At 38.9% G+C, this 27,433-nt stretch overlaps 1 protein-coding gene across 2 annotated transcripts in view; it reads right to left on the bottom strand.

The window, feature by feature from the left end:
* Position 1: 1 nt before the first annotated feature.
* gabrb4 (gamma-aminobutyric acid type A receptor subunit beta4) overlaps positions 2-27,433 on the bottom strand; it is a 61,857-nt gene continuing 34,425 nt past the window's right edge. Inside the window, exons 4-10 of one of the 2 annotated variants that reach the window (XM_085174592.1) lie at positions 25,447-25,667; positions 17,392-17,474; positions 13,176-13,313; positions 10,914-11,066; positions 9,584-9,840; positions 8,783-8,872; positions 2-8,485 (exon numbers count right to left, since the gene is read on the bottom strand). In XM_085174592.1, coding sequence (XP_085030718.1) covers positions 8,132-8,485; positions 8,783-8,872; positions 9,584-9,840; positions 10,914-11,066; positions 13,176-13,313; positions 17,392-17,474; positions 25,447-25,667 — 1,296 coding nt within the window. In that variant the 3' untranslated portion in view covers positions 2-8,131. The remainder of the gene's footprint in view (positions 8,486-8,782; positions 8,873-9,583; positions 9,841-10,913; positions 11,067-13,175; positions 13,314-17,391; positions 17,475-25,446; positions 25,668-27,433) is intronic. The other variant, XM_085174593.1, reaches the window with a different exon arrangement.

Below are 27,433 nucleotides of genomic sequence, written 5' to 3' on the forward strand. Positions count from 1 at the left end.
GTACCACTGCAGGACTTGGTTGTGCATTAGCAACAAAAAGTTTAATTTGAGCCTGAGAGGGTTAACTGAGGTAATAAGATATAGAAGTTTTTGCTTGAATATTTTATTGATGGGTGATGCAACCCATCTGGAAATTATGAAAAATCCATCTATTATGTCGTGTCCCCAGCCAAAGCCACCAGTGAGGATAGTAAATGCAGCATTGATGTTTCTGTTATGAACTTGACTAATGAGCTAAACTTTGAAGCTAATAAGCACTTAAAACTTTACCTAGTCTAGTTTGTAATGGTGCACAACACTGAAATGTTAGTATCTCAGGATATCTGTGTTTAAAAATCATTAAGAGGCATGGAACTGGTGACTCTTTAAACTGATACACAAATAACAGCACATTCTGGTATGTGCTGATTTGGTTACTTATTTTAAAGACAGATTTTTTCCATTATGTAATTGCAACTACACAGATAACTACATGTATTTAAAGACATATAAAGTGCAAGTATCCATCCACTTCTTAAACCTTATGTTCTCCATGGTCACAGGAGTGGGCTGGAATCCATTTCAGCAAGCACTAGGGATCTGACAAGGGCTCACCTTGACATGTTTCCAGTCTATCACATAGCTAACATGGATGTAGACAAACACATTCACACCTACAAGGCTATTTAAAGCCTCTGGTGGACCTGAAATGAATGTCTTTGCACTTTGGGAGGAACATGGCTTTCACACAGTGGAAAATATTGTGCTTTCTGAGTATGACTGCAAGCACAGCTGATGAACAGACCTTAAACAGCATCGAAATGAGTTAATACATTTTGCCTATGCATGAAAAGCCTTGTTAGATCATTCGGAGGTCACAGAATGTTGGTAGTGTGGTAAAAGTACATGCTTTACATTTAAAACACTGATGTGCTTTTATTCAGGTTGTTGCTTCAAATGAGACTGACGACTGGGACACAGGTTGCATCCCAAAGCCCCTCCAAACCCACCGTGCTACTTGATCTGCATAATCAATAAGCTGATTTGGACAGTAATGAATGTTTCTTAAAGTTTAGATGCCGTTGTGCAACATATTTTAAATCTCTCTCTCTCTGGATCATTACTGCTGTCTTTGCTCAAGGTGCAATTACATTGAGAGCCCATTCTATTCACTTTCACCACCTAAAAGTTCAAGCCCAGACTGCATCCAGGAAAAAAACAACCCTAATGTGCAACCATATATAGCACCATGCCCTCAGCCAGAGGACAAAGAGTCTTAGCAAAGAGCAAATTAATCATCATGTGTTTTGTAGAATGCAAACTGCCCCACAAAGGCATTCCTGCTCTACGACTTATTATCATACATCTGTAAAGAATGTAAAGAAAAATGAATCTTAATAGTTCCTGAATTGAAAAAGGGGCAAATATTACACTTGTCAGCAGGAGTCACTTTGCGTCTTTATTCAGGAAATAGGGTATGAAAGGAGGTATATTCTCATAAACGCGCAATGTTTTGTAATCAAATTAAAAGAAGACACTCTTTATTTTTCTTAATTTTTTTGTTTTCAGACTGTCTTCATATCCAGCAGTCCTTATCAAAAGCAAGACACCAGCTAAGTGGTGAGAGCTCTGACAACAACCTGGAGTAGCAATGGCAAATACCTGATTTTGTCCTCTTGGTTTGCAACATTGTATTTATGCTATTTACCTTTTGGGGACTAATATCTGAAAAAGAAATTAATCGAAAGTCAAACGAAACGGTGTCATATATTAGTCCACAAAGGGCAAATGAAAAGACATTAGCTTTCTTTACTGTATAAGCCTTTATTTGTAAAAAGTCGGTTGTTTGAATGATAACCCTTTTTATACCACATACTTGAACACCTTGTATTTGTAAAAAACACATTTTGTTCAAACACCTAAAAAAGCTGATCGACACTATAACATTAATTTTGCACTGACAAAAAAAAATACAACTTCATACTACACAAATGTTGATTTCATGAGTACTGGTACTCCAAATGAAATCAAACACCTTATTAAACAACTGAATCAAATAAGCGCCCAATGTGAACAAAACAATTACAGTACAAAAAAACAAATGCATTTTTCTTCCAGTGCCAGTATATCAGATGAATTACATTTCCTTCTTATGATAAAACAACAACAACAGTAAGAATAACAATCCATAACAAATGTAACAAATACAATAAATTCGAAATGAACACAGAAATGAAGAAAAATCATTTACTAATTTATACCGAAACAAAAGGACAAAGCAAAAAATAATGGGCTGTTTATCTTGTGGGGTTCTTTTTTTGTTTTCTTCCATTGCCAAAATTTAAAAAGTGTTGGATAATTTTCTTACCTACTGGTTAAACATGATCTAGTCTTCCTCCTTTAAAGAAGGAGGTACAGTAAACTGATGCGTAAGTGGGAATCAGCACAGCTTCTTTGCGGGAATCCTCGTACAGTAACCGACAACAGACCTTAACCAGAGGCAACTTTTTAGAGAGGAAAATACAGGGAACACCAACTCACTGTGCAATCACATGGCTTACGTTCAGATGCTAATAGCAAGCATCCTTTACATCCTTTGTAGCTGAAGGGCGTTTGATGTTAATGCTTATGCTGAACCTGATAAAATTACAGCATCCGCTTGGTGCATCTGTTCCAAATTGTGTGATTTACAGTTACTTTTGCAGAGGTACGTATTCGCGTTTTGCCACAATCGCGCGATACGTCCTCCAGTTTTATGAACAGTTTTTTTTCACAAGATTTGCAGAACTGGCTGTAAAACAAGTGCAATTTTGAGCATGTAAACACTGGATCTTTCTCTTCCTGGCTGTGGAGATGAATCAGATGGTGCGGAGTAAAAATGTAGGAAAATTAACCTTTTAAAACTCAGGTCATGCAAAACAAAACCAGTTACAAGGTACATACAAAATAATGAATGCACCAACAAAAGTTCTTCCAACAGTGAGGAGCCAGTCAGCCTTGTTCTGGTGTTTTGGTTGGTTCAACATGCTCGCGTGGTTGTGGTTCACTCTTTCAGTGCCACATGAAGCGAGCTAATGTGGAGACTGGAGATGAAACTTTGGTAAGATGTGTAATGGCATTTAACGTGGCACTTTATAGAACATCGAAAAGAGCACAAGCCCACATTAACTAAACTGTTTAATAATACTATGGGATTCGTGGATCTTTACATGCACCCAGGGAACAATTTTGTATTAATACCCTCACCCCCGCTAAAAAATACTTCACTGCCATCCTACACAGATTTGTGCAACTGAGCAGTTGCATTTAGGCAACTGGCTGAGTGCCTTGCTCAAGGGCACATGCGACTGTCTTGTTGAGGAACAGGTAAGAACATCCCACTCGCCTTCTTAAGGCAAACCTGCTCCTCTAGCCTCTACGAGCCAGCAAGCCGATCATGCCCTTAATTTTCTGAGAGGATTCGCAGATGACTGAGTGGTTTATCCATGGCTGAGGTAAATGCAGCAGGTGTCCTGTACTGAAATCTTCTGCAAATCCTAAAGTTAATAGGAAATTCCCATTCGCTGAGAGTGCACCAAGGCCGCATACTGTAATTTCCAGGCATCTTCAACAGCATTAGCATTAGCCTTGTTCTGGAGGGAATGGGTGAACCGATACAAGCTCGGGACCACCAGAAACTCCTTCACTGTCAGAGGACTTTGCATTGATTTCTCCATTATTTTGTGCACACCGTGTATTTCTTCTGTTTCATTTTTTAGGTTTCGTTTGCAGAAGTATGCCAGTGCTAGAGAAGCTGTCCATGCCATTAGCAGTGAGGCTAGCTGGTATTACGAACTGCCATGTTTTTGTTCATGCATTAAGAACTATTAAGTGAAAGATATCATATTTACAGTACAATTCACATGTAATTACACATATACACTAGAGGCAAGAAAATTCACATTGAAATCAGTTCAACACATTTTTTCTCCTCCTCCTCCTGCTCCACTCCATGAACATGACAACGTGTCAAAAGCAATTTATTTTCTCTCTCATATAAGCAAAAAATTGAAAGTGAAAGCATAGAACAGAAGATCCTCACAGCTTTTTGGGGAACAATGTGCTGATTTCGTGTTCAGAAAGCAGGTAATACATGTTCTCCCTGAAATGAGTGGTAGAATTTTGTTGTTGTATTTTTTCTTCTTCTTCTGCCAGCATGCAAGGGCCGCTAATGTTTTCCCTCCATATTTGCTTGGTGTTTATTAAAGATATGCATTTACTATTGACAAAAAATATCTATCTATATATATATATATATATATATATATATATATATATAGATATATATATATATATGAAAATGGATGCTTGAATTGATTTCTGGCAATAAACCAACCTGAACAAGAATGTGATACTTGTGTCAGTTTACATCACAAAATGTAGTGTAAGTGCAAATCATTGAACCCTAGTCTAACGCGTTCCACCAATTTACTTAAAAACACTTGTGGTTGTGATACTTTAACAAACAAAAAGTGCTTGTTTATACTAGAACAAACGGTATAATCTGGCCTCATAGTTTGACCAAACTCTTAGCGAAGATCCACCAAATTCCATTCAAACAGTTTGACAAGCTGTTAGTGTGCAGTGCAGGATGAAATGGCAAAAATTCATTAAAAAAAAAAAAAGAAGAAGTAAATTGTGTGTTACTGGTATGAACTTCCATTTATCATTACTCTTGTTTTATTGTAACCTGCAACATAAATTAAAATATGTATATCTCTCTCCCCGACTCAGAGAACTCCGTGTATCGCTTACCAATTAGGGCTGTCACGATTAAAAAAAAAAAAAAAAAAAAAAAAAAAATCAACATTATCAAAATAAAAAAAGGCACTAATGCTGTTGGTCAAATTCTAATATAACTTTGTTTATTTTGGTTTCTTTTTTTGGCAAATTAATGAAACTCATAATACAACTGCATGGAAGTTATGAGGGACTGTGACTGTAACGCTACAAAGGCATACAAAAAAACAAAAGCAAAACATTTATTACATGTGCATAATTAGCACAAGATCCATATTTCATTCCTAAATATCACAGTTAATGCTAATAAACGGTTATCGTGACACCCCTAATGTCGACTGTCCACACTGTGGGAGTGCAATCAAAATCTGACTGCAAAAAAACGACTGGAAAACTGAGGACTGTGTACAGGAATGATGTCAACTGAATGTCTTACATCAGAACATCCTCATATGTTAAAATTGCAGCATATGTGTAACAGGGATGCGTGTAATTATGTCAAAGGGGCACTCCACTTTAGCATTAGTTGGGCGGGTGTTTGGCGCTACTACTGCATATGTGAACGAAGCTGCATAAAGCTTTTGTGCTCCAAGTGATGCCATTTTGGTGGAGTTTCTTCCGTAGATGCAAGACTCTAACATGAAAAGATTTATGAGAATAATAATTTTCTTTAAAAACAGACATTTCTCCTTCTTTTTGCTCTAAACTGTCCATCCAGAGTCTGACAGTCTGATAGGAGTGTGATGCTAAATCAGTGAAATGCTATTTTAAAACTGGTACTGGGCTTTTTTAGGCGTGTCGTAACCATTGCCTGTGTTTTTTGTTGACAGCCTTAACTCACTTTCATTTGGCAACTGTAAAAGACCCCACCCCCTTTCTATCCTTTACCCTTGCTACAGTACGCCACTGAATATGTAATCTTCACTTAACAAGAGAACCTGCTCCCAGGCTTGGTCAAATTTTCTCATAAATATCTATTTCCTTTTCTTCAGTAATCGCTGTGTTCTGGCCACATGATTAGACTTTAGGATCACCGAGACAGCAAACTACTTGGCTGCTGGAACAAAGACAAGATATCCGATATAAACGCACTACACTATGTATTTGTGTTACTCTTGTTGTCTTTCTGTATGATTTCATGGGTTGCTTTATATTCAACAGTGATTGTTCTTCTTTTTTTTTGCTTCTAGAGAATAAGACAACAATGCATAAAATGTACACAATAAGGAATACTAAACTCAGCTCAAGGCTTGGGCCACATCACAATACAAACTTCACTAAGACGTAAGGAGACAAATTGGTTTCTGATTAGCACTCCTTTTATTTTAACACACCTTAGACACCTTCACTTCATTAATATGTTGCCCTTCCATGCCAGTCTTATCCCAGATGTTTGTGTGTAGGTCACATTTGCTCTCTTTGTAACTTTTATGTTTCTCCAGGGCCAATGCCCCTAACTAGGTTTGGTTGTGTATGTTGCTGCTTTTTGCTCTCTTTTCTGTCTTTCAAAACTTTTATAGAGTGTCAGCTGTCCATCTGCTTTAATATCATAAACGCATTTTAGTGGCTACAATTTTTCAACCTATATACACTATTAACCAGGCCTATTAAAAAAACGAAAAATACAATGAATTAATTAATGAAATACAAAATCTTAGAGGTTTTTTTTTTCTTTGCAAATGAACCTGAGCACTGAAAATGCAATGTGTGTGTGTCTGCATGTGTGTGTAGGTGTGTGTTTGTGTTTGAGCAAAACAGCAATAATCCATATGGATTGTAGGCCTTTTGGTTGTTACATCATTCAATTTATGGCTATTTCTGGGACACTTTCCCCCCCAAGAATCCTTCCTGCTTATAGGCTGTCGTTTCTGATCCTCGGGGTTTGGCGTATGTGTGGGATGGCACTGACTGAGTTTAAGATTGAAACGTTGAATACTTTTTTCCCCATCACCTTCTGAACGTGCTGCCCGATACTATCCCGATCAAATAATCTCGACCTCAGAGCCTCCGACACTGAGAAAAATGCTCGACGAACAAAACAAAACAAAAAAAGAATACTATATACTCAATGACAACTGGTCAAACTGTAGGCGGATATGTTGACTCTTTTGAATATACATGTTCGCACATCTTCACTGCAGAATAATTTCAAACGAATCACAAAAGCAATCCTCCGTTTCCTCATAGCAAACACAAAGCAGGATATGACGTCAATGAACGCTGCATCTAAAGAGCGTCGTTAGGAGGAAAGAAACAGCACAAATATACTTTCATGAGAATACTGAATGATAAAATGTACAGAATATGCTTCTTTTTTTTTTTATCTCCAAACAATCAAAATGAGTAATGCATACCTTTGACTCTTTTATCTTGTAATGCCCTAGCTCTAGAACATGTTCTGACACTCTCTGAAATCACAGTATTTTTCAAGTCAAAACCATATCTACAATAATCAGTATTTTGTTTTTAACCGTAATGAAAAAAAGGAGCCCTCTCCCTCAACCTCCAACCCCCCACCCAATCCCCACCCTCCCGCGAGGACGCGTTTCTAAAAACAACATGAGAAGAGAAAGGAATACAAGGGTTGTGTTGACTCTCGTCGAGAATGCGGCGGTCGTCCCCCATCCGAGCGGCCCTCTAATGGAGACCATTAGGCCAGAGTTGATGTCTGATAAAGAGAACGATATCACTTCAAAAAACCCAAGGAACAACACATAATCCAAACAAGGTTGCTGTACATAGTAGAACCGGAGATTTCCGTGCATGTTATCCATGGGTGATGACGGGGGTGGGGGATTCGGCTGTAGGGGTGCGTGAGGGGAGCGGGCGGGGGGGTGGGGAGGGGGGTGCCAAGGATCTCACTCAGCTGATGCCTGAACAGACAAGCCACCACTGATTTCATGAGCTGCAGAAGAGGATTTTTGATTACAGTAAGTATCAATAAAAAGTCAATGGGATTCTGAGACATCGTTTCTCTCTCGAGAGCTTTCTCTTTCTCTTTTTTTCTTCTCTTTTTTTCCCCCTTTTCTTTTTTTTTCTTTTTTTTTTTTAGCAAAAATATCATGCAGTCTTTAGTTCCAAAAACCCCCTGGTGGGATCTCGTGTTTGTTTTGTTCGTTTCAGCAGGAAAAAGAAACTCAAAGCCTCCAAATTCTTCTTTCGCAATTATTCTTAAACATTCAAGTCATCCTATTAATACTTTGTACAGCAGAAAGGTCTTTCGGATTTCACATGTGTATATATAAATATAATATATAGAAATATGCATATACATATGTTCAACTCGTATATGTGTATACATATTTTGGAACTGTATCAAAGCCAATTTAATGTGCTCTCAAAATATGGCCCATGATTCCTTGTGGGATGCACATCATTTCACATAGTACAACCAGTAGATAAGGTTGAAAAATCCAAAGGTGATAGGGAAAATGACCCGGGACCACTTGTCAATGGTGCTAACATCTGACAGGTTGGGGATTTTCAACTTGAGCTTGGAGGAGCGTCGTCTTAGCCGACAGTTGGCCCGGCTCCGCATGGCACTCCGATCCAGCGAGTGGTGGCTGAAGCCATCTCGGGGGGCCATGGGCTTCCTGAATTGGACCCCGGAGCTGTCAAAGGACATGACCGAATTCCGAGAGTCACTGACGCTGCTCCCCACGTCAGAAGGCATCACTTCGTTATTCATCTCCAGCGTGGTGAGGAGGATGTTTCCATAAGCATCCACCTGTGCAAAGCGGCGAAAGACACAAAGATTCAGCGAGGGCTGAAATGCCAAGGAGCAGCCCCGTTAATCCCATTAAAACTGATACTTTAGTTAAACCCCCCCTCCCATCCCACAAGCTGTCAAGCTTAAGCAAAATGCAGGGATGATATGGAATGTCATTTCTCGCATGCAACAGAAATAGTTAACAAGACTTTCTTTATATATTACTGCTATTATTATTTTCTTTCTTTTTTTTAACAAAAGTTACTTTATCGTGAGGTCTGGCCTACAGCTGATATGATTGCTAAATAAATGTACCCCAACTTTTCTTTGTTCCTCGAGATACAGATTTCTTCGCTGTGTAAATGACCTGAAGGTGTTGGTTTGAAACGGCACGGAAATGGAGTCCTTGCAATGTGAAAGAAAAATGAAGAGAACATTAAACGGCTATAAAAATACTGGCAAATAAGCACATTTTCTCAGAAATTACACAAGGCATAAGACATAGAGTTAACAGGAACAACTTTTGAATAAGCATAGCATTTTTAGTACCTCACACACAGGAAAACAGGAAAGGGAGGGGGCTTTTTTCACTCCATTTTAGCATCTGTCATTGGCAAATTGCATAAGTGCTGATGTTCCCTTATCTTGCGTTTTGATGTTTATCCAATTTTTCTTTTTTTTTTTCCATTTTGCAGGAAAACGGGCGCTGAAATATAAGGCCGGCCGAGTGAGAGTGAATAAAGCCTACAGCATAAACATAGACAACAACCTAAATAAGAAATGGGAATGTTTACACCACTGTTGAGTTAGATGAATAGGTATCTCAATGAAAAAGGCTATGTTCGATAAAAAGCAGTCAGTGCTTGAGGGAGAAGCAATGGATGATGGTCGGTGAATGCATATTAGGCTGTGGTGGCATCAGTATGCTTGTGGAAGATTACTTCGGGGACTAGTGTATGCATATGTGTCTTTGGATAAAATGGCTGTGGCTCGAAATCTTATGTGCAGAACATCGTTGTTTTGTACTTGAACTCTGACTGACACAGAGAGGTGGAGTACAAAAAAAGGGGGGGGGAAAGAGAGAGAGAGAGAGAGGTGGCAGATGAAGATGCAAACCTGTTCCCTCAGGCGCTTCTCTTCGTATCTTGTGCGCTCATTGTTGGCTTTGTTCAGCCTCTCGCTGAGTTTCTTCTGTTGCGCGGGGCCCCGACCAAAGAACACGTAATTTACAAAGGCATATTCAAGCAGGGCCAGGAACACAAACACAAAACAGCCCATGAGGTAGACGTCGATGGCTTTCACATATGGAATCTTTGGGAGAGTCTCCCTAAGGTGGGTGTTAATAGTGGTCATGGTAAGCACCGTTGTCACACCTGAGTACAGCAGCACACACACACACACACACACACACACACACACACAGAAAAGAAACGCAGAGACCGTCAGATACTGCACATGTACACGCTTTTACTCCAAACTGTACTTGTGTATCGTTACTTACTGCGTGGTGATAGAAGTGGTGAAAGGAGTGCACAATTTACTTTTATTTAGACAAAAATGTCATTCCAGTGTTCTTTTCTCCCTTTTAATCTTGCATTGCTTTGCTAATATAGCGGTACCTAAGTAATATTTGCCTTTCACGCGTGTTAGAGGAGATAAGGAGGAAAGTGGGATTGTTAAGTAAATGCAATTGGATACATATTTTTACTAGAGTTCATTGATTGGCTCCAAAGTAGGAGTTACAGTTCGCCGCTTTCACAGGGCCTCTGTCACTAACACAGAGAGACAGCCAACCATTCACATCTACCTCCAATTTACAATTACCAGTGAACCTAACATAAGCCTGTCTTTGGACTGCCAGAGAAAGACCATGAAAACATCCCCACGCAGAAGGGCCCAGCCGGGGGGTGGATTTGAACAGAGGACGCTGCACCATCACCATGCCACCGTGCCACCCTGATCACATCTTAGTCTAACTATCATAGCGTTAGTCACTTTGATGCGGTTTATTCAATTATCATGGCAGACAATGCTCTGAGAATGCTTGAGAAATTGGATAAGTGTCATGAAAGTTACCAATTTTGGTAGTGTAGCTGGGCCTCGTGTCACTACTAATTATTTGCAATAAAAATATTATATTTAAAATAAAGATTTTTTTTAATACTGTCTCACTGAAATAGTTGTGTTATTCTGTTTTTGGACTAATTTCTGGGAACAAAAGAAATTCCACATGACCGCAATGTCCTATTAAAAATAGCTGACACTATGACCTTTAGGTGTGTGTTTGTTGTAATTATCTATCAGTCATTTGCCTGTATATGCTTCAGAGTTACACAGGAACGAGTAACACTGCACGACAGCCACATGTTGTTCGTTCCTGTGATAATAAATATATTCTAGCAGAGATAGTTATGAGTTTAATAATGCAGCAGTGGCTGCGGCTTACCCAGGGCCACCCGAGCTGCAGAGGCATCGTAATTGATCCAGAAGGAGACCCAGGAGAGGATGGTGATCAAGATAGAGGGCATATATGTCTGCAAGATGAAATATCCAATGTTCCTCTTAATCCTAAAACTCAGTGAAAGCCTTGGATATGCACCTGTAAGGAGAGAGGATGGAGGATGGGTGATTTTGGAAAAGAGCAGGAGAAGAGTGAAAACACATTAGTAAAAAAAAAAAAAGAAAAAGAAAGAAAGGAAAAAAGAAGGGAGAAACCATGGCACAATTTAAGTGTTCCAAACTCTGCACTTTGACAACACGCAGGGTAGTCATTTCTCCATTTGTTCAGATGGAGCACTTAATTTCCCCAAAGCGATGGATTCCTTTCCAGGGACAAGTTCGATTCCAATTAAACATGGCAGAAAGTCGCAAACGAGGCAGATTTTTCTGCAACCCCCTATCTCAGCAGGCAGCTCCAGCATCCCTCTGAGAATTGTCACAGTGAGCTGCTCTGCTTTTCTTTTGCACTTTCTCTGTCCTCTAAACATTAACAAACGGCCATTTTTAAAGGTGGATAATTGCAGTGCATGCCTATTCGCTGAGAGGAAGAAAAATGTGTGCCGTAAGTCATTTATTGCAGAATCTTACCAGAAAATGTTTTCTAGGAAAACTATCAGCTAATGTAAACACTGATGGATGGTTTCTCTGCTGTCTAGACAAGATATTTAAAAAAAAAATGTAAATAAAACTAGAATACAATGATGTACAAAAGATTTTGAGCACAATATTTAATTGGAAATCGTGCAAGGGCATGTTTATGTCTAACAGAATTTCATTTTGAGTGGGAAACTGTCAGCAAAAGTTGCGACGGGGGCACTATGTTACATCTCGTCATTTTCTTTACACAAAAAGATGAGCATTTGGGAACTGAACAGATAATTCCACAGGTTTGAAAGGTGAATGTGTTATCCAGTGTCGGTTTTTACTTTTTTACTCTGGATGCTATAACTCCAAGAGGATTTGGTTGGACGTTATCTTGCTGAAAGAACTTTCAGCAAAAAGTGCTGCTCTAAAATCTTCATGAATTTTATTGAGTATTAATGGGAGCTTCACTGATGTAAAGGTTACCTGTGCCATTGCACTAATGCACCACCACACAATAGAAAGTGTAGTTGTTGGCTTTGGACCAATGTGTTACCTGACTTACCACCTTTAAGTCACTGATCTGTCATCTTGTCATCGGGAAGAATAATGCATCTGTAGTGCGTCTCACCAAAGGACAATTTTCCACTTTTTTTTCTTTGCATGATATTCACTTGTATTGTATTGTCGATGTAGCAACCTTGAATTACCTGTAAATCTTCTAACGGACTGGTACATTCGCATAAATGCTTTATCAAATGTGATAAATACATGCCAGATAAAGAGCAGCAACAAATATTATTGGAAGTCGTCAAACTCAATGAATTATTAATCATACATTCGACTTTTTCCTCTGTTTACCCTTGTCTGGTTGCTTAAGGGAAGTTGGAATCAGCTGAAACACAACTAAAAGGACATTCATGTTACATGTCTAAGGTCGCTTCTACATCTTTGCTTGTTGAAAGTCCGATGAGAAGATTAATAATCCGTACGCTGAATACGAAGCACAGAGAGAGTGAAGTGTTAGCTTAACATAAATACTGCAAATAAGGATAATGAGCTAGCATGCCTGTATTCAGAGGGGAAAAAGCTCACCTACTAATAAAGCTATTTATCTCTCTCAAGCGCTCTAATTAACACATCTCATCCCCGGAGTCACTGACGTTTGCCGAGCAAACTGACAGGATTGCAAGGAGGCACTGCCACGGGCCAAGAAGTATACAGTATAAGGCAATATAAAAGCTGCTGCTTTTGCACTTTTTGTTTAAAGTAAACAAGATATGTTTTGTTAATTGGTAGTTTAATTCCTGGAAAAAACAGCCTCCCTCTCATCATTGCTCTCCATCTTCATAGCTCACTGTGCACAGCAGTAGTTTTCTTGTAGTTATGATTCATTTAACAGCAATAAGGATAAATAAAAGCTAAATCAAGAGTTTTAGAAGTGTTGCATGAGTAATCCTGATGAGACAGTTTTCTATAATCTCTAATTTGTGAGAAAAAAAAGACGTTTGCTCCACCATTTCAGGCTTTCATAACCAGCAGCTCAGTTTCTAAATTTCTGCATTTTTATTGCGATTTATTGTGCTTGTATGCAGGCTCTGTCTAAATAGATGTGAAGCATTCTTACCTGTAGTAAAGATGACCTCCTTGGACACCAATTGGGTGGCCACGATGGAGAACTGAGGTAACTCTAACTTGTCAACACCTGTAACAGCATTGTCTCCTCCTTCCCAGAAGAATACAATGTCATCTGTGGTATATCCATCTGTGCCAAGGTCGGGGAAAATGAGAAGTCAGGGGAGGGAGGTGTAAATGTGATAAAGAAATCCTCGTTAAAGTCAACCACATTTCTGTATGAAGTCTGATACATGAGTATGGATAATAAGTCAGGGCCTGCACTGCTTTCAAGTCACTGAGAGTTCAGGAACATGGTGTCTTTATATGTCTGTTGACTGCCTTCCTAAAATAGTTTCACTCTGATCATCTCTCTGATCACAATTCAACTGCAAGACAAAGGAAAGGAAATAGTAATTCTAAATTTTTTAGATGGTAAAAACTGAAGTCTATCTATCTATCTATCTATCTATCTATCTATCTATCTATCTATCTGTCAGTAAGGGTCAGAGTTCATGATTCAACAATAAGAAAGAGACTGGGAAAAATGGTGTCCATGGAATAGTTCCAAGGCAAAAACCAATGTTGACCCCTCAACAGGCGAAAAAATAAAAATAAATCTTGATGATCCCCAAGACTTTTGCGAAACATTTGTGGACAAAGGCTGAGGTTTGTAAAACTAACACAGCATTTTATTTAAAAAAAGAAAAAAAAGAACATCATATCAACAGAAAAGCATGGTAGTGGTAGTGTGATGGTCTGGGGTTGCTTTGCTACTTCAGGACATTCTGCTTGTTACCAGAATGTCCTGAAGTAGAATTCCCTGCCATCAGTTTGTATCCTGAAGCTCATGCATACTGGGGTTATGTAGCAGTCAAAGTCCAGACTTAAATCTAATTGAGATGCTTTGGCAAGACCTTAAAAGGACCGGACCGTTCCTGCTAAAAAACAAAAAACCCTCCAATGTGGCTGAATTAGAACAATTCTTCAAAGAAGAGTGAACCAAAGCTCCTCCACAGTGATTTGAAAGACTCATTGCCAGTATTTGCAAATGCTTGACTGTAGTTCTTGCTCAAAAAAGTGCATGAGGCATTTGTTTCTCACATAGGGACGGGTAGATTCGGATAGCTTTTTCTCCTTAATAAAAGCTATCGTCATTTAAAAACTGTATTTTGGGTTATGTTTGTCTAATATTAAAATTCGTTTCACGATCTGGAACATTTACGTGTAACAAACTTTCATGTTTTTGTTGTAGTTTTTCATTTGGTGCATTTGTTAAGTAAAAGATCAAGTGTAGTCAAGCAGTGGGAGCAGGAAGAACACATTTTTGCTTAGGACTTAAATCTACCAATCCATAATCACATGCTTCACTATCCCATCGCCTGTGAAGATATAGCCCCGTATGCATTAATATCTACATAAATTAACATATACTGTATCATAGGTATGACGTGCCCACATATTTTCAACTGGCAGTGCAATTAAAAGTGACCACAGTTAGATTTATGTCAGTAGGCCAGCATGCATTCACTGCAGAGCCGTTTCTCAGTCTGAGAAGTATTACTCCATTTCACATTCTACTACTCTGTGCTCAGACCTGGACTGCATTCAGTAAGGGACCAGGATTCATTACTATTAAATCTCTCTTTTAGGTTATAGGAAATGGGACATTGTCCATGAAATTGAAACAAGTGGCCGACTTATAAATCAAACTGATGTTTAATGTGCACCATTCACTAGTGCATAGCTTCCATGACTGTAAATAGCAGAAATTCATGCAAGTCTTTAATTCACAGCCTGTCCATATTTGATTGCTTATTGAAATCCCCCGAGGGTAAATGCTAGGCAGTTTTATCTTGAACAACATGAACCACAAAATATCTGGTGTATTGAGCAAGTGGATTTGATTGATGGAACGGTCAATGAAAATGATCAAGCAAATACAATTTTTAATTACACCACAAGCATATTTTTCTCTCGGATAATGATTTATTGAAATTAAAGCATTTGGGGGGAAAATAATATGTGAAACAGCTGCCAGCTAATGTTAGGAGTTGTATTTTATAAGAAAGTTTAAAGTGAAGTGCAGACTTTTAGTTTTTATTTCAAGGGCTTTTTTCCCCCAATAACTATTTGGGAATTACAGACACTTTTAAACACAGCCCACTCGTTTTCAGAGGATCAAAATTAATAATTAACACAATTTTAAATATAAGGATTTTTATACTTGGATGAAAATCCTTTGACTGGCTGAAATCTTGTTTGTGGTTCTATCTGCCTTCAGGTTTGTACTTAGTAACTGAAAAGCATGCACTGTTGGGTTGAGACCAGGAAATTGATAAATATCCCAAACCCTTCCGGGTCTTTTTTGATACTTTGTTGATGTTTGTAGTTTTGCGTTGTGCATCTTTTGGCTAATTATGGGTAGAGCATACGCTACTTTGAGTTTATGATTGTTTTTTTACTTTGTTTTCTTTGTTAACACAAGTATTGTTTGATGGCTTTGTGTTGTGGTAGTGGTAAGACTGTTTATCAATCCTTCGGTGAGCATGGCTACCTTATTAGTCTTCCCCAAAATGTCAAACTGCCCCTTTAGGACATACTGAAAAAGTTCAGATTTTTGAAAGAAACACACTACCTTATTCAAAGTATCTGGGTCCAGACTACCTTCTAAATGAATCATTGCTGATAAGCCCTGAATCTGGTGCTAAATGGAACCTAACCAATAACTAATTACTACCTTCTTGCTACCGATATATTGGTTACATGTCTTATGTACAAATTATTCATTGAAATGTATGATGTAGATGTGATGGGTAGAGCTAGTATATTATTTATTAATGTGGACACTATGTTACACATTGAAAGTTCACTACGGTTTGCACTATTAATTACTGGCCTTTGCCACTGAATAATCCACGGCTGGCTTGGTCCATCTGTCACACTGATGGCGGACTGTGACTATTAAAACTGGGACTTCAGCTCAGCCAAAACTTAGCCGCAACATTAAAAAGGCAGCAACCGGGAAAAAGATTTTGCCAGTAATAGGGACTATATCTCAACCTCACTTCCTATTTCATCAACTTAAGTGATGTCGTCATCCAAATAGATTCAATTTTCCTCCCTTTTCCTGTAAAGAACGCAGACAGTTTGAGTGTATTGGTGTTTTCCCAGACTACTGAAAGGAACCAAAGAAGTTATTTTTGTGCGTGTATTTCATTTCAGCTCAGTTTTGCAGTCATTTACGGTCATATTAGCTTCTCTCTTCTGCGTTCTTTGCTGATCTATGCACCCTGAAAGCCCTTTTGGATTGATTACTGTCTCTTTTGGAGATGAGTAATCAATGCACATCATCAAGCACTGCAACTTTTTCTTTTTCTGAAGGCAGTCATGAAGTCATATATGCAGAGGGTTAAACATCAGACAATTGCCATACATGTGCAAAGATGACAAATATCTTTCCAATTCCTCATGCTACAAAATAAACCAAAATAAAACTTTCTGTATTTGCACCTAATTCAATATAGATTACCTGTATTGTAGTGATTAGCTAGCAAAAAGTCATGGTTGAACATTAGGGTGGAGCATACTGGGGGCCGTCTGCATTATGCAAAACTCTTGAACCTTTTATGCATCACTTTATGAAGGAAAATTATTATCAGGCCTGGGGAGTAAAAATATGACAAAAATTCTGATATAAAATAGAGTTAAGCTCCCAGACTAACCATACTGCTTTTAAATAATTATTCTCAACTTTTCTCCCTCCTCACAGTTTGGGCCACTCTCTCTAATTGAGGCTGCAACATTGATTCTTTTTCATCCATCCTGCTTGAGATCATTGTCCTGCTACATGGTCCAGTTTCGGACAAGGCTTAGCTGTTAGACAGAGGGCCTCACATTTGATTGTACAATCATTTGATATACAGACGAGGTCCTGGTCATGTCTCCAAAACAAGCCCAAATCATCACCCTTCCACCACCGTGCCTACATGTTTGTGCTGATATGGTTTTTTGGATTTTTCCAAATGCAGTGCATTCTTGCATACTTTTTCTAATTGTAGTGTCATTTTAACATTTAACATGCTAACTAAGGCCTGAAGGGTCTGAAAAGTTGCTCTTGGGTTTTTTGCTATTTCTCTGAGCATTGCACAGTTTGACGGAGAACAAAAATTTATACTTATGGCTGTAGGTATGTTATTTTCTTTTGAAGGGTCTTTTACATTACTCACAGCTTTCAATTTCCAGGGTGCAGTTCTGTTCATCAAGAGGGTACCTCCTTAAGTCCATCATGCAAGCAGCAGTAGTGGTTATCCTGTGAGACAAAGACAGAATAGAGACATGAAGACCTGGTACAGATGAGACCAGATGAGGGGAGTGGTAAAAAAGTCCAACAACAAGGAAGGCATAGTGCAGTGGGGTAAGGAGTGGTCCTTTACCTGGAAGTTTCAAGTTCTAATCCTGCATGAATCCAAAACTTACATTAACCTTTTTACGGCACATGTGAAGCTCATGGTCAGGAGATCTGCAGGAAGTAGATTTTCTTTTTTCAAATTCTTCCTTTTCTTGACATTTTTATATTTCTCCTTTAATATAGGGGTCATCATTTGTCATGTTGCACATAATAATGAACCATTAGTATTACGATTCCATAATCAAAATTCCCTTTAAGAGTAATTATTCTGCAGGTCATTGATTAGATGACAGTTTGTCAATACTCTATCTGTCCCTATGGGTCTGAACATACATAGCTTTGTAGGTTCTTTTCTATAAAGGGGAAAATGTGAGACGTCAGTGTGATTTATACATTTGTGATTTTTGAGGTCTGGTGATGTTATTTCGTTTTATGTGGATCACTAACTGCTCAGTGCCTGCGTAGGATTTTGTCGATTTATGTTATTTATTGCTTGCTCTGAGATATGCATTTCTGCCATGTAGCTTTAGAAAAATGTATGCATAGTAGCTTAATGCCAATAAATCAAGGCGCATGGGAAAGCAGCTTTGGCTACAAATTACACATGTGGGGGTCTTTGAGATATTCACTGGTGCAGCAGATTTTAGTTATTACATTTCTGTGGTTTATACCAGCTGGTATGTGTTCATCACACCAGTTCTCATTTGCTTACTGCTGCCCTGTGCAAGTAAAATATATTTACAGTAAATTAACTTTCAGGTCATCGCCTTGTGACAGAAGCAAGCAGCACATTCATGTGAGAGCATGATAGCACCTCACAAAGTTTCAGCTTTTAGAGGATGCAATACTTTTGGGATGCACTGAATCATATAAGCCACAGATGCTGCCAGAGTCCATGGTTTTATACTAATATAGCAAGCAAATATACACAACCATGTACCATAACTAGAATTAGAAATACATTAGATAATAAGCTCTTTGTGCTGGAAATATATTGCTTGAACACAGAGTCTGTAAATTGGTCATGGTGGCGTGAACACAGTTCTGCTGGCAGGTAATTGGAAAACAAAATATGTTCTGCTGAAGCTGATTTGGCTATATTTACACCCCAGCATGTGTGGCTACTAAAGCCATGATGGCAAAAGGCACCATGAAGGGTAAAGAAAATTATACATGTACATAAACAAAGTGTGCGACACGTATGTGTTTATTATTCACAATGACACTGTGCTGCATTCTGCTGCACAAGTAGTAAGCTGTTCAATCTGCATGCTGTTCTGCTCTACTGTACCGCACCTCCCTGTTGTCTCACAGCGATCTTCTGCTGAGAGGGTATAGCAGGGCCACTATTGTTACACACTGTGACAAGATAACATCATGCCTAATTACATTAACAGAAAAGGTCCCTTGGCAATCGTGATTCGAGACCAAAAGTTGAAAAAAGTCAAAGTTAACAATAATTACAGTTTAGAATTGCTATATGAGTCCATTTAGTCGCTTTCTCCCTGCACTTGTAATATGAGCACCATGAACACCATGTTAGAGAAAGACCAGGGTTTGGAGTAAACTAGATTTATGCAAACATACAATTGGGATTGAAGTTCATAGATAAAAAACACATCTGAAAGGGGATAGTGCAGAGGTCCTTCGATATCATGATTACAATAACAAAGACAAGGAAAAAGTAGAAAAGAAAAGAAACATTGGCTACCAGTTGGAAACAAACAGAGGTCTCCTGGGTTACATTTGAATGTTTCCTCTTGTGTTTAGCAAACCTGTCCATCCACCTAGACCACTTCCCTACATACCTTTACCTGTGATCACTACAGTCTACTACTACTTGCCTATGAGATTGTTTTTTTTAATGGCATCATCATATTAAAAGTTGAGTCCTTTGCAGTTCAGACGGCAGAAAGAACACGGAGACAAAAAAAGAAAGATAAATTATCAGAGATCATTTCAAATCATTTGGGGCTTCTGTTATAGATAGTCGACATACTAGCCAGGTTTGGTCTTGGTGCTGATATTGCACTGAAAACTCAAGGAGTCAACAGAATTTGAGCTAATAGCCTCGTGCAAACAGAAAGCAGCAAGTTTCCATTATCAATAATCTTGTCTCTTGCCTATAGATTATTCATCATGAAGTGCAGATATCTGCAGTTTTATGCAATCCCATCAAACACTGTGCTGTGTTTTTTACATTAATTAAATGATCAATTTAACATTTTCCTTTACTGCAGTTAAAATTATTAATTAAAATTAATAAGGTTAAAATCATAACTCTCTCTCTTTTTTAATGATTGCACAGCAAACATTAACAAAACATCCAAAAAAGAGAGCCACCCCCCACCCCAGAGAAAACTAATACAATGGGTCGTTTTGATCATAAACAGGAAGACAAATCCTGTCAAGACACTGTTACTATTCTTAAAAGACAATACCCCTGATACAGCAGCACAGCGGAGCAGTGAAATCCAGGCAGCCGCAGAAACAGCAGCTCAGAGTAATGGACAGAAATGAATTCTTTACCCCTCGGCAAAAAAAAGAAGAGAAGCCCACAAGAAATGAAATTGACTTTATATGTGACAGTTAACAAGTCAGGAGAGAATCATCATTGAGTAGGCACGAGCTTAGATGGCTCACAGCGAGGGGCTGGGATTTGGAAATGTCAGCAGATGTAGGTCAGCAACTTCCAGTCCCACAAGAGATGGTCAGCAGCCTCAGACCTGTGCATGCACTGCAGTCTGACACTCAGCACTCTCTACGCTCTGGATTTTACGTTTATATGCAATGCAATTTAGTTGTCTTTGGAGGTAAAAGACGAAAGTGAGGTATGGGGAAGAGAGCCATCTCAATGGGCCGGCCATTGGAATTGGCATCTAACGCCTAAAGAAACCTTTGTGGTCAAAATTCTGTTTTGATGGAACTTTGTAGCTTCTTTTAAGTCACTGCATTGCAAAAATGATTCATGAACAAAAGGGCTGACTACTATGCAGCCAGTAATATAAAAAATAAATAAATAAAAGGTTCATTCCGCTCATTTCAAAGAATTATGCCAACATAACACCACTACTAAAAGCAATCTGGAGGTGGATCCCAGAGGCTCGGCACTACAGACTGGTAGGCTTTCAGATATCTGAGCAAAAGTTGTGACGCCTACGCAGTCTACTCCTGTATCCATCTCTGTGTGGTAGTTTGCTTACCAAAGAAGATCACTGTAGTATCACAATGCTTGGCTTAATAAACAGAGCAACATGAGAGAGCAGATTTACAGAAACGGGAAGAGAGAGAACACAATCTGGCGAGAGCTTAGCTCAACAAAGCCCTCAATGCTCATATTGGCTCGTTGGTTTGCTGGTGATGATTCAGCCTCTGAACCCATTGGCAAGTTAGAAAAACCTGCTCAACAGTTTTTTACTGAATACATCTTCTTTTAGTGATGGTGGAAGTGACTTTGCGTGCAACACCCTGATGTTCCCATGCATCTTTTGTGGTTTTTCAGAATCAGACCCACCTCTTATGTTATACGTAATAAAGCACAAGGTTCAAATCTATCTGTAAAATTACCTGGTACAACTGAAAACAAAGAGCTTAAAGAAACAAAATGTTGCAATGATGGAATTTCATTGTTTGCTGCTTTTTTTTGTATTTGCATTCATACAATTCCTTCATCTCTGGATTCTTGTGGGCAAGCACAGCACTAATAATTTATTTAGGCAAAGATGCCAGTGTCACAAGCATTTCAAGTAAGTGTTGAACTCAAAATATTAAGTTCAAAACTGTTCTGTGTGCGTGTATGGGTACCTAACTTCATCCTCAAGCAATAGCTGAAATTAAAAAAATATATACTAGAAACTGAAGTGTTAAAACTGCTTTAAAGGGTTCAAAGCTAAACTGTATGGACTATTACCTGAACAGTGCACAATCCTGTTAAAGTATTACCCTACAAAAATGTTATTTAAATCTATGAATAAAAGTAACGCGGCAAAAAGTGCCTTTTATCCCACTGAAATTTATTGCTGTACGAGAAAAAAGAGACACAAGTACTTTGAAATTATGCACAAGCCTAGTTAGACTGTCACATCAGAAGAACTGGTTTGTGATCCGATCCATTCTTGGAGCGTTGATCATTGCTGCAGCCACAACTCTCCATTGCAGTCTGTGTATTACAATACGGAAAATTTAAAACTAAGGATAATTATTACCGTTTACTTTATTAAAGTAAATTAAGTTGTAGCGCAGAACAGAGCAGTCTTTGAGTTATAGGTCTGAATATAGCATCTTTTAAAATATCTTTTTTTCGTGTGTGTTTGATCATGAGAAAAATTGATTTAAAAAAAAAGTTGGTGCAATCTGACTGGTAATCTGGAGGAACAAAGGCTGCTGGTACAAAGAATCATTCACCATTCAACACTCAAAGCCACATCAGTGGGTAAAAAAATGACGGTGCCGTCGTGAAGCAGAGACACTTTTAAGCTTTTGCCCAAAATGAATATAAAAATAGAAGTAGTCGAAGAACGCAAGTTAGATTAGAATCACAGTAAGTTGTACGAAACAAAGCACATTTTTTAAAAAAAACAAACACAAAAAAACACCAGCGCTAGCACATTTCACAGTGAGTGGGTAGAGAACAGGACAAGGTGCAGTAGCGTGTGTAATGTGATTGTCCACAGTTTGTGTCTATCCCCCACGTCCTGCTCAGTAGCAGGACGTGGGGGATAGACACAAACGGGGAGGGGTTGCAATAAAATCCATTTAAAGACACCGAAAACCTCAGGCACTCTGATTTGAGAGTCACAACAATCAATTGGTTTGAACTCAGACTACAAACATTTATTGTGCATTGTCTGTTCTGGTTGTCCTCACAACCTCTGGGCAAAAGACGAACAAATCAAGAAAGCAATTTCATTACACGCTCATGGGAAGCTTATAAAGGCCCTGGAATCACCACTGCATGTACGATTATGCACTTTTTTCTAATTACACACTGCTGACAAAAATCAAATCTGAGTCCATCTACTATACAGCTTACAGCAGACAACACCAAACTGTAGTACGTCTCAGGACGAGCTGTTGAAGAATTAGCTGACGTTAAAATCCCCTGGAACGGACTTCGCTTTGCATTTCGTGCATGCGGGGAAAAAAAGCCAGCCGAGGTGCAAATGCAGGTGTAATGCAATTTTCTTCTGGCTCTGGTCCATTTTGCTACCCTTGTGCCTCTTTCTGCAGGCGCAGAGGAACCTGCATGTGTTGAGCCGCGCTGAGTGGAGCAGCTGGGAATGTTTATTCAGATCAGGTGGCGCAGTGTAATTTGGTACCATTTTGGCACAAGTCTCCACCTGCTTAAATTGGCCGCTGCACAAAGTTGTTATTTTATTCCACACACATTCAAAAACTAACAAAGCTAAATATTTAATGGGGTAAAGTCAGAGATTTCACTTGGTATATGCTATTTTGTCAGTGCTATTTTTCTATTTGCTTAATTAGTACCTGCATGAAACAATTTTAAATACTTTTTTTTCAAGTTCCCTTCCTTAAAATACCAAAATAGTGTACTAGCCTTCATAAAGGATGTACTCTCCAAGTCCCCCTCTAGTCGTTCCCAATGTGATCATCAGCTGGATGTATGCAAACGATGTTGGATATATAACGTTCCCCATCAAACAGCAACTCTTTTTTTTTTTTTTGTTAAAATAATATATTCATCCTATTCCTGACTTGGAGAACAGAAACACAAGTACAGATTGTACTTGTCTGGTCAGAAGCTAAAATTAGCTTGGCATGCCTGTGTGGAATTGTCACAGTAGATCCAGATGAAACCGTCTCACAGATATTTGTTTGCCACCTCTGCATCAGTGAGGATGCATTTCTGTCGAAGTGATAATAGTCCTGTGACGAGTCATAAGAAGAAAAAGACTTTTGCAGTCACATCTCCTTTTGTGTCAGCACCAATTTGGTAATTTGGCATTTCTGAATGCTGATTATCGCATTAATAATTCATTACTTCATATGATGTAAACCCTGTCGCTGACATTTTCCTTTATTCAGCGAACAAAACGCCTTCCCAGCTTCTTTGCCTCTGTCACACTACTTTATTTTAATAACTTGTGTTAAGAAAAGCAGCAATCCATTGTGAGTTCCATAAACCTTACTTTAAGCAGTGCCCAGGGGATTTTTAGATGGGTCCCTCTGTGCGCATTTGCTGTTGACTGAATTGTCTGGTTCGTCACAGTGATCTGGGACATTGAGGTGGTGAGCATTTTAAACCTTTTTTTTTTTTTTAGCCTTTCTGGGTCAATGAACCTTTGCTTTAATGTATTCGTCACTGCTTCCAAAACATTGTGATTGTTTCAGGTCAAGCTTATAACTTTGCAGACCATTAACTTTAAAAATAAAACTTGAAAGTCTGTTTGTTGTTACCAAAAATAAATCTGTCATATTTCATCCTGCCAAAGGACCAGATGATATGGGCTAGCAGAGGTGATCTTGTTTTTCCAGCTTAAATGTGGTTTAAGGTTAGTAAATATACCACTTGATGAAGGAAATGACCGGCAGCACAGCAACAGTTGTTCAGGTTATTGTAAGAGCTGTATGTATGGATGTTCAGCAGTTTGCAAAAGTTTTAGCAATATCGAAATACTTGTGATTCTGCTGTGCTATTTATTTTACGGCTAATGCTGTTTATGGTCACAGTGAGACGGGTCCTTTACTGGCACACGTGGAATGTTTTTCTGGGGCTTAGACTTCTTCTAGTATAAAAGTAAAATGTAAAAGGCAACAAGAACTCTGTCCAGTTTCTTTCCAGGCTGTGGGCAGAGAAACATCCTGGAAAGATTTCTAATCAATTGCTGAGGAAAATGGAGCTGCACATAGCCACACTCACACTGGGACATTTCATAGTGTCCAGTTCCTTCTCACTTGACCTCTTGAGACTGCAAGAGCCAAACTGCCTCTAAGTTCAGCTGTGTAACAAACTTTGGTAATGATAAAAATGATAAATAATAATTACGCAGTCTCATCGCTCACTCATGCTACAGCAAAGACAGGATAGCAACCTCCTTGCAAAAGACTGGTGGTTGCACGTTGATTGGATTGATTTTTTTTTATGATTTGGTGCCCAACTGTGAATAGCTGTGGTCAACAGCAAGGTGACTGCACAGGTTGCCTGGTGGAAGGCAAGCAATTCTGACTTAAACAGTCAGTCTCAGACAGATTGCAGATAAAATAACTAACTAACTTCCAAATGCATTGCTATCTATTTGAGTCAGTATTCACTGATAAGGGCATGCCTGTGACAGGCCACTTTCCAACAGGGGGATCAACTCAACTGGTTGTAGTTTGGTTATATTGCTGTACAAAAGCAAGGCTGGTGAGTACCTGTGTCATTTTGTAGTTCAGTTGAAGTCCTGGAACACCTATGTCACTGTTTTTGGAGAAATTGGTTTGGGCTGGATTACTTTATTAACTGGATATTATCACAAACAGATTACATGTAATTGCCATCTTGACCCCATTCAATAGCACATGATAGCAAACTGATAGTACACTGACTCTGTCCTATTGCCTTGTTTTCCCAGCTTGACATACCAAAGTTGCTCTGCAGACAGAGACTGTTTGCGGGTTGTTGTAGACCTGGTCTACTTAAAAGTTAATTTCACATGGTTGTAGCAACCAAAATGTAACTGCAGTCTTAGTGTCACAGCATTGCTATTATAATATGAAGGCAAATAAAACAACAGTTGGACGGTAAACAGAGAAAAAGAAAGACAGAAGAGTGTGGCACAATGTGTCCACAGCACCGATGCTTGCCTGATAAGCCACATTAAAATTAACCAGCAACCCACGTAGTGCGTAGCGGTTTTACTGCTCTTACCTTAATCCATATAAGACGGTGCCATCAGGGTGCAGTCGGATCATACGGTTTTTTACTGTCACACCATGAAGAAAGGACTTCTTGTCATTAAGGAAGTAGGTGTCAGGGAGCCAAAGCTGGTCTGCTACACGGTTGTCCAGAGTTAGGTTTAGGTTCAGCTCACCATAGGCCAACCGTTTATCTCGCCAGCTCTGCTGGAAATACATTGTGATGGTATAGTCCTGGGAAGAAGTAAAGGAAAAACCAACATAAACCACAGGCAAAAACCAAACAAAGAAACAAAAAAGTTCTCAACTGTACTCAAGGGGAAAAGTAGACAGTTGTTTTAGATTAACTGCTGCTCAAAAGTTAAGTGCAGAAGAAACTAGAAGATGCTTAAGTGAATCTCAGATCAGGAAAAAACATCTAATGTTTCTGATTGTGTTAAGGAAAAGCGTGAGAGAGAAGGATTAGGAGGAGAAATGCAGTGAAGTGGAGAAATATCGTCTTGCAGCTAATGTATCCCCTGTAGCCAAAGGGCTGTGCTGTTAATAGTGCTGAGAAAAACACGAGTACAGGCGCTTAATGTAAAACCTACAAAGTGCAAAAAAAAACCAAAAACGGCAGCTTTCGATGCATCTCAGATTATTAGAGTTAAATAACAAGTTTACCCACACTCTGCATTTGAGCATGATGCCTATTAAGAGCTCTGGTATCCTTCCTTTCTGATTTATTATTAATGACATAATATTTTTTCAGAAAGCGCCTCACCCGTGTACAAATGAATGGCCACGGGGCTCGTAATGAGAACTAAACCATACTACTGATAAACAACTCAATCACCCCTTTCAGTGACATTTCTCATTAATAAGCAGCAATTTCAGATGCAAATTCGAGGAAAGGCACTCTAACGTCATTTTAAAAAACACAACCCAGTGAAATTTTCTGCTGCTCGTAAACCTGCAAACGCATCGACTGGCGGAAAACACTGACATTTTATGTTTTTGTTTCATAATCAGTCTGAGTGACTGATTGTTAGATGTCTTAATGCATTCTCAATCATCCAGGAAAGTAAATCTCCAAAGGTTGATGCTGTGATTGCAGCCATTCCCCAACTCTCTGTGAATGGTACTCATGGCCATTGATCAGTGGCCATTGATCAGTGGGTTTTGGTTAGTGGTTGTTGATCAATGGTCATGAGAATTTGCATAATTATGATTAAGGAACTGACCTCCCAACCCCATTGTTCCTTCAGTGGGCTGGTTTCAGTCATTATGCAAACGTACTGTTTATAAGATTTGGGGAAACCTGCAGTCAGCCGAGACTGAAGAAGTCACTTGGATGAGTGACGAAATGTTTCTCCCACAAAACGCTACGTCCAGATGAACACAATCAACTTTTGGAGATTGTTAGATGTATGTCAAATCACAAATAAACCTTAATTTTTGTAAAATTATTCCATCACTCCAGAAGCAAAAAAAAAAGCCATACAGCAGAAAATAATAACAATAATCATAATTTTTAAAAAGCTGCCACACTACGTGGGCAGCTATATCATGCTGAGTGAAAGAAAAAGAACGCTAAGAGACAGGATGATGTCATTTCTCAGACATCAGCCATATTGCCTTATCCAGTACTCCAGCCTGCCTCTCTGACAGTCTTTGTCAGAGCACACAAACACGTTGTATATTACCTGCAAACCAGTGTGAGGAGTAATGATGAAAAAAAGGAAACAAAAAAGAACCTGCAGTCAAATCTCAGTGTCTCATTCAGTAACAAGCAGAAGCGGTTGTCCACCATCACACGTATCCACAGTCTGTGTGGCCGTTCAGTCCAACTGAACTGTACAAAACATAGTTAGTAGTGTTTGTAGCTGGAAAGCCTTTGAGCAATCCTGCCTTTGCTGATTCTGTAAGCAAGTATTTGCCTTGGTATTTGCAAGTGCTGTGTGATAGTTATTTACTGATCCCATGCAAAGTAAATGCAGGGATAATATTGCCAATACTGA

This window comes from Neolamprologus multifasciatus, chromosome 10 (assembly GCF_963576455.1).
Source record: "Neolamprologus multifasciatus chromosome 10, fNeoMul1.2, whole genome shotgun sequence".
Lineage (NCBI taxonomy): Eukaryota > Metazoa > Chordata > Actinopteri > Cichliformes > Cichlidae > Neolamprologus > Neolamprologus multifasciatus.